Below are 8,263 nucleotides of genomic sequence, written 5' to 3' on the forward strand. Positions count from 1 at the left end.
GGGTTTTGACCAAGCAAGCCCGGGGTTGACTTTTGATGACATTTTCTAATTTTATTAAAGATTGAATCTTTTTCACTTGTGGGTAGTTTCTAAAGCTTATCTTGAATTATTTGGACTATATTTGACTAGATTTGATTGATTTGGGGGCTAATTCTAAAGAACATGTCGTGGTTGAGTGTTGATTTGATTGCGGAAAGAGGTAAGTGTCGTAGTTAACATTGACTTGAGGGAATTCTGACTTGATTGGATAATTTTCTATGTAATTTATGTGTGGGGACGGCGTATATACAAGGTGACGAGTGTATATACGTAGTCATGGGTTAACCATGCAGGTTGGGGTATTTATTACTGTTTTCAATTATTTCTTGCCTTCATTTAACCTATGCTAATACTTGTTAAATGCTTGAATTGTTACTTGCTTCTACTTGTTAAATTCATACCTTATCCCTTACATGCCTTAATTTCTAATTGTTTCCATGTATCCGTGCCCCTTATTTATTGTCTGCCTTTACTTGCTTTGTGATTTAGTGTGTTGTTAACTAGCTACTTTTCTCGTTTTATGACTTTAATTGTGTAATTTCCCTTGTTGCGTTTTATTTGAGTTACGCCATAGTTGGTTGTAAATGTTCATTTATATTATTATTGTGTGGGATCGGGTTGCACGCCGCAACTAATGTTGGTATTACCATTTGGGACCGGATTGTACACAACAAGGGTAGTTGTATATTTATATTTTTGGATCGGGTTACACGCTGCAACGGAGAAAATATGCTATTTAAATATTTGTGGATCGGGTTGCGCACCACAACGGAGAAGACTTATATAACTATTTTGAGTTGTTGTTTTCCGTATCCGTATTGTATTGAGAAAATTGAGCTTTGGTGTTATTCTGGGGCTCTCTGTTATGTAATTTATGTTTCAGTCTCCATGTTATATTTGTTTTCTCTGTTTTGTTGCTATTTCATTATATTCGTACATGTTTTTAGTGAGTGCCTTGTTATAGCCTCGTCACTATCTCGTCAGAGTTAGGCTCGACACTTACATAGTACATGGGGTCGGTTGTACTTATGCTACACTTCTGTACTTCTTGTGCAGATTTTGGTGTAGGTCCCAATAATAGTTAGTGGAGGTTTGATCGGATTAGCTGATCACAGAGACTTGAGAAATAATTGCATGGCATTCGCAATCCTGAAGCCCCATTTCTTATCTAGTTCTACTTTTTATTTTTGTTTCAAACAATTGTATTTTCATTCCGACTTTGGTTGTAGAACTGTTAGAATGCTCATGTACACGTGATACCAGATTCTGAAATTTAATTAGTCAGCGTTTGGAGTTATTATATCTTCTTTTGAAACTCTACAACATTAATATTCGTTAAATTGCTTTCAAATTTTGTTTAAAATGATTAATTGTGTACTTATATTGGCTTTCCTAACAAGTGGACGTTAGGCGCCATCACGACCACCCGATGGGGATTTCGGGTCATGACAGGAACTTAATGAGAGAACCCTCTTGCAACCTAATGAGACTAGACTTGGATTCACAATGAATCCGAACCAGTATAAACATTTGGTGTCATTTACTTTATGCAAATTACTTTTGTATTTACTTTGCATCTATCTCACATCTAGATCTAGTCGACTAACTGGAAAATTAGTCAACTACTTAGTTATGAAAAGAACGGATAACAATTCACCCCCTCTTGTAATTTCAATTGGTATCAGAGTAAGTCTCATACCTTTACTCTTTTGCTTAACAACTAGTGAGAAAAGATCATATCAAACAAAGTAATTGTAGGGGCACTATTTCAAGAAGTGACATCTCTAGTAAGGACACCATATTTCATTGGACAACACTTTTCACATTGGAAAGTTCGCATGAAAATATATATAAAGACCTATGATGTCAAAGTATAACGTGTAATCAAAAAGGGATAATACCCAATTCCAGCAGCAAAGTCTGACAAGAAAACTGATGGACAAACATCTACCGATCCGGTATATATAGATGACTACTCTGATGAACAAATGGTAGTAATCCAAGTCAATGCTGAGGCATGATATCTTCTATACAATGCCATAAGAGGAAAAGAATACGAGAAGATCTCAAGCTGTGATACGGCCAAAGAAATATGAAAGTTACCTATGAAGGAACGATCAAAGTAAAGGAAACAAGGATAAACTGTTGATCCATGATTATGAACTCTTTCAAATGAAAGAGGTGAATCCATTGAAGAAATATTTGCTCGATTCAGCAATATCATTGGGGTTCTGAAAGCTTTTAGCAGGCCATACTCTAGTGAACAAGTTCAAAATATTCTAGGAAGTCTGCCCACTACATGGTTAATAAAAAGTAGTTATCCTCGAATCTCAAGACTTGGACAAACTAAAGTATGATGAGTTACGTGGATACCTCAAAAACAAAAACATCTGCTTTCAAAACCTCGATTGAAGGATCTGAGGACGATAACGACGATGAAGCATAGGCTTTGGGAGAAAAAATTGCTATGTTCTCAAGAAATATGAATGGAGTGATGAGAAGATATAGAAATATCAAAAAAGGAAGAATGTCTTCCAGAAGAACTAGACAATACAATGAACAAGACAAAGGTTATAGGTGAAGGTGTTTCTGGAGCAAAAACGAAACTGACAGCTTTGCCCAAAAATATTATCAAATCTATGATCGTCAAGGGAAGGAATCCTAACACAAGGAGTAAGAGAAAAGTAGCTCTAGAAGAGATGATGAGGCAAACAAAAGGAGGAGGTAAGAAAAGCGAAAATTCAGGTTGCGCAATAAACTTGGTGTAGATCCCATAGATCTTGAGGCTGAAGAAGAGGAAGACGAACAAGAGGTTCCTCTGAAGAAAAAAAGGAAGGTCAGTTCATATGATACTTCCTAAAAGAAGAAGTAAGTGAAAAAGAAAACAACTCCTAAGAAGAAGAAAGAGATGAATCTTGATGAGCCAAAATCAAGCTAGAGAAATAAAAGAAAAACTGAGAAGAAGGTGTCAACTATGGGGAAATAAAGGTGGTTTAGTTTGCAAATGAATCCGAAGAGCAAGGTAATTGACCCTGAAGTTGTTATGTATAAACTTTTGGAGAAGTTAGACTTCCAGGAATGGACACACTAGTTCTTTCGCCCACCTCCTATGGTAGGGAAAGATGAAGTCTTGGATATTCTATATTAACTTCACTCTGGTGGATGAAACTACTATGACCACAATAGTGAAGGGTCTTGACCTGGTTTTCGGTGCTACTACTTTGGAAGAAAATTTGAAGGTTCCTGTTGAAGTGTTTGAAACCTATGTCAAAGGAGAATGCCCAAACGTTAGAGAGAAAGAGGATGATAAGCACTTGACTGTCAAGTAATCATAGAGAAGAGAGAGTAAGAAAGCACGAAAAGTGTCTAAGAGTGAGATGAGGGAAATTTACAAACTGTTTTTTAAGTTTGTGAACAACTGTGTGCTTCCCAGATATCAGAGAAGACATGAGGCTACTTACATGGATTTAGCAGTGATGGAAGTTCTCGATCAAAACAAGCCACTGAATCTACCTTCCATGATGATCAAGCATATGTCTATGATGGCTGATCCTCTGAAGGAGGCACATGCTTGCCTTATGGGTTCTTGCTCTATGTGGTGTTTGAAAACTGCTAGGTTCATGTAACTTCTGAAAGAAAGGAACTAACAAGGACATGTTTGATATAGATGAGTGTGAATTTTTTTATTGTGAATAATGTCTTCCAAGAAAAACTTTTCCACAAAGTAACAGTCTGATTTCTTAGATGCTCAATAACTTGAAAAATCTTGAGAAAGAAAAAAAGAAACTCAACAAGGAGATTGAATTGTTGATGGTTGAGCTAGCCTCTTCTACAAAGGAGAACAAGAAATTTGAAGGAAGAGATGTGAAGGGAACAAATAGCTGCTAATGCTCTCTTTGACAAGCTTCTGGAGCCTGTGTAGAAGCAACCCTCTTCCGATTAATGAACTTGGTCCTTAGTCCCTCCTAGCCCAGTTCAAACCTAGTCAAGCTTTGCATTGAATTTCTAACTTTTTGTACTCTACAGGTTTGATCTTTCTTTTTGTGGAATTTTAATTAGGTTTTTGTATGTTTTTTTTTGGTTCGCGCCTAAAAAGGCTTAATATGGTGTATCAATTAAAATTTTATATTTTTGGTTTGAAAAATATTTAAGATGGCTAATATCCTTAGAATAATTATTTGACCTCTTGACTTATGTACATTAATGTTGTAGTCCAAGTGGCCATGATGCTTAATCTTCACTTTTGCCTCTAATAACTGATGCTTTAGTTTTCGATGATGCCAAAAGGGAGGAGTTAAGGAGGTGCACATAATGCTAATCAATAAACCTGATTCTTGCTTAAAATTGATCTATTTTGGGTTGACTGTTTGACTTTGTTCAAAGGGTTTATGCAAAAAAGTGCAAATAATCAATGGTACTCCTGCTCGAAGAATGTGTTCATACCACAATAGTAGTTGAAGAAAAGGCTAAAGGTGAGCTCGGGGAAGGAAGAAAATGAATTTCGAAATACCGAAAAGGAGGAACAATTCCTTTTCTGTCTTTTTATATCCGTAGTGGAATAAGCCTTGGCATCAACGTCTTTCTATGAGGAAGAGTCGAAATAGAATCAACTTAAATTCGGGACCGCTATTCGAAATCTTAGTGAAATACTGGATTTCTTATCCCATGCCTGCGACGGGGGAAGTTAACAGTACCCGACGACATTCAGGGATGGATGTAGTCTATCGGGCGTTGTAGTGGAACTTTGGTTTTATTTAGCAAGGAACCGTTTCACTCGGCGTCGAATAACCAAGCTAAAAGCTTTAGGCATCTTTTGAGCATGTTCAGCTTCCAAAATTCTTGGAGTCCTACTCTACTACATAATCACAGAAAGAAAATTGTTGTTGTTGTTGTTGTTGTTGTTTTTGTTGTTGTTGTTGTTGTTGTTGTAGGGCTTAAGGTACTAGAGTGTACAATCCCTTTGGTTATTGAATTATAACCTAAAAACTGCTCTTGTTGTACAATAAAGATTGAGGAAAATCCTACATGGATAGGTCGTGATTTTTACTTCCCTTTAGCAAAGAAGTTTTCCATGTAAAATTACTTGTATTCTTTAATTTCTACACTTTACTTTCTGTTTGGTTCCAAAATATACGGATTAAACGGCGAAAATCGGGCAAGATCGATAAAAATTTCCCTCCCCTTCTCATGTCTAGATGCATTCTAATTAATTGTTTTTCACAAGTATCTACTTATTTTATTATGATGTCAATGTTAATGATTATATTTTGTAATTTATATTTTCTCTTTATCAGCACATTGCAATAGGGAAGAATCCTCCCTAACAAAGTTTACATCATTGCAATGTACAGTCAGTATCATTCATTTAAGCATTTTTCCTATAAAAGTTGATCTAATTAAGTGGGTGTTAAGCTGACTTTTATAAGAAGATTAGAGCCAATAGGAGTAGCTAAACGCCATTTGAACATAAAACATTTCAATTTAGATGGCTGATCGTAATGGGATTGTCTGTCCATTTCAATCAGGAGTTGATCACCGGATAACCCTCATTTTTGTGGTTTCTTATAACTATTATATATAACGTAATTAACCCTCCACCTGCATTTTTTGCGGAGATGTTTTATTGGGCATAAAATTTAAGAATAACGAGAGATTTTTAACACGTGGTCTTAAATATCTAATTGAAATTTATGTACTTATAAAATTTTGTGATTGAGGATAAATGAGAAGTTTGAAGTTACATGTTGAATATGACATTTAATAAAGCAAGATCTTAAAAAAAAAAAACAGTACCTGCATTAGACCCTTGACACAATCAGTGGTGAGTTTGACCTCAAGATTAGGATCCTCAGCTTGCTGCAGCAAAACATCCACCATGTCTCTTGGCACAAAATTCTTCTCTCCCCTATTAGCCTTGTGATCATCTAGCACAAAATTATGAAATTTGTCGAAGTTCCTATGCAACTCCTTCATTTGCTTGACATAACCCTGCAAATCCAAGAAAGCAAGCCAAGGTATCCAGTCCCCAATATTGATCACACCATTAAGCAAAAACCACTTATCAAGCATATCCTGCAATTTTTCCAAAGTTACCATTGAACGTTGACCAGGTGACTCGCTAAAATATTTCCCACTCAATACTGTTCTACTTATACTTGTAAGAGTGTACCGAGTTAAATGGTCTCTAAGAAGAATTGGCTTCCCCGAGAGAGCAAAAAGGCGTGAAATCAAATTATGCCTTTCCTCTATGCGAATGTACTCAAACGAATCCAAACGTTTAGGATTGAAAATCTCGTTGAGATAGATCCTCCTTGCTTGTCTCCAAAAGGGTCCATAACGTGCCCATGTCATGTCGCAATAATTATAAGCAGTGTATTTACCAGCAGCAAGCTCAGGGCGAGAAGCCCAAATGGCATCATTTGTTTTCAAGAATTCTCTTGCCATATCTGGGGAGGATGCAATAAGGACATTGCGCAAACCGAACTTTAGTAACATTAAATCTCCGTATCTTTTTGCAAGTTCGTGAAGGGATCTGTGAGGGGTGGAACCAAGAAGATGTATATTGCCAGCAATAGGCCATGGTTTTGGACCTGGTGGAAGATTTTGTTTACGACGAGGACTATGGAGAAACTTTGAGAGAAGAACTAATGTAAGAAGGCCTGCTAATGCTAAAACTACCCAGGAATTCTCCATGTCTTGGTGGTGGAGATGTGTCTATCGACTTGGTATTTTTATGCAGGCTGAAGGGGTAGGCGAGTAAGGTCAACGCTTTGGGGGCCTCGTTTTCTAATAATTATTACTGGAGTAGTAGTAAATGTATAGATTGCCTTTTACTTTTTTAAACGATACTAAATACTCTATCCGTTCCAATTTAGATGAGTTAGTTTGATTTGACATAAAATTTAAGAAAACAAAATTAAAATTTGTGACTTAAGGGATAAAAACTTTGTGGGGTCATGATATTTGTGTGGTTATAAAAACTTTTTATTAAGGATAAAATGAAGAGTTTAAAGTTGAATTATTTCTAAATTTAAAAACATGTCATTTATTTTTGAACAGACTAAAAAAGAAAGTATTTCATCTAATTTGAAACGGAGAAAGTCCTCCAAGTAGGTTGTTTTGTCAATACAAGGTTTGAAGTGCATTGAACAAAATAAATTGTATGTTTTTTTTCAATTATTTTTAAGCATTGCAATTAACAAGCAAATTGAAGCAATGAAAACGTGTTTTGGCATCAACTTATAAACTTCAAGAATTATATTTTATTTTCTTTGTTTTTAATCTAAACTCTGTTTTCTTATATTATTTTACTTTATATATTATGAGAATTTCAATTATCAGCAAGAAAATATGAATTACTCTAAAAAGGAGCGATCTTGATAAATTTTAAAAAACAATAAAAAAATCAAATTGAAAAATATTGAACAGATTTCTTTAGATAAACATCACTAATCTAGTTGACTTAGATGATAATGAAACCCCAATAAAAAGGAAAACTTTTTCAATAATATTGTACTTAAGATCAACAATGTTTCAAGAAATATTAAATAGATTGATTATATTATCAAACAAAAACCATTATATTAGAAAAATCAATTATAATAAAAGTTATTAATAACTATGCATCTCTAAGAACTTTAAAAGGACTCTAAACAAAACTACAGGAGGAGGCTTTACAAAAAATTTAACCTCTAATTTAAGTTTCGCTTTAAGCCACAATATTTGATTAGCCGCCTATGCTTTTATAGTCGAGATGAATGGCTTTAATTGAGCACTGTGTTAGGTAGAAAATGCTGACACGACTTAATTATTTCAGCCGCCTTTGACAAGTTGTTTGCCAAATGATTTCCAAATGAATTTTCAAATTATCATGCAATTCCGGAGTACTACTTTTTGTTCTATCTCATGTATAACGGCTATTGATGACCTACTTTTATTTGGAAATATCTTATTTTCGAGAGCACCGGATGTCACGACCCAAAACTCAATTAGTTGTGATAACACCTAATCCAAGTCAAGTGAGATCTACTGAGAGAAATAAAGCTAATATAACTAAACTTTTATACAAAGAAATCTCCAAGGACTAATAGTACAAATCATGAGCTTCTAAGATTTAGAGTTTACAAAGCTACTATGAAATAAATACATCATCTGTTTGAAATGTACATAAACAGATCTTTATAAATCTAAAGCTACCATGAACAAGAGACAGCTACAACCGGAA

At 35.0% G+C, this 8,263-nt stretch overlaps 1 protein-coding gene across 1 annotated transcript in view; it reads right to left on the reverse strand.

Moving 5' to 3' along the window:
- LOC107827411 (trimethyltridecatetraene synthase-like) overlaps positions 1-6,820 on the reverse strand; it is a 32,269-nt gene extending 25,449 nt beyond the window's left edge. Inside the window, exon 1 of the mRNA XM_016654547.2 lies at positions 5,833-6,820. Within this exon, the coding sequence (XP_016510033.1) occupies positions 5,833-6,732 (900 nt within the window). The 5' untranslated portion in view covers positions 6,733-6,820. The remainder of the gene's footprint in view (positions 1-5,832) is intronic.
- Positions 6,821-8,263: the final 1,443 nt, after the last annotated feature.

This window comes from Nicotiana tabacum, chromosome 4, assembly GCF_000715075.1.
Source record: "Nicotiana tabacum cultivar K326 chromosome 4, ASM71507v2, whole genome shotgun sequence".
NCBI lineage: Eukaryota > Viridiplantae > Streptophyta > Magnoliopsida > Solanales > Solanaceae > Nicotiana > Nicotiana tabacum.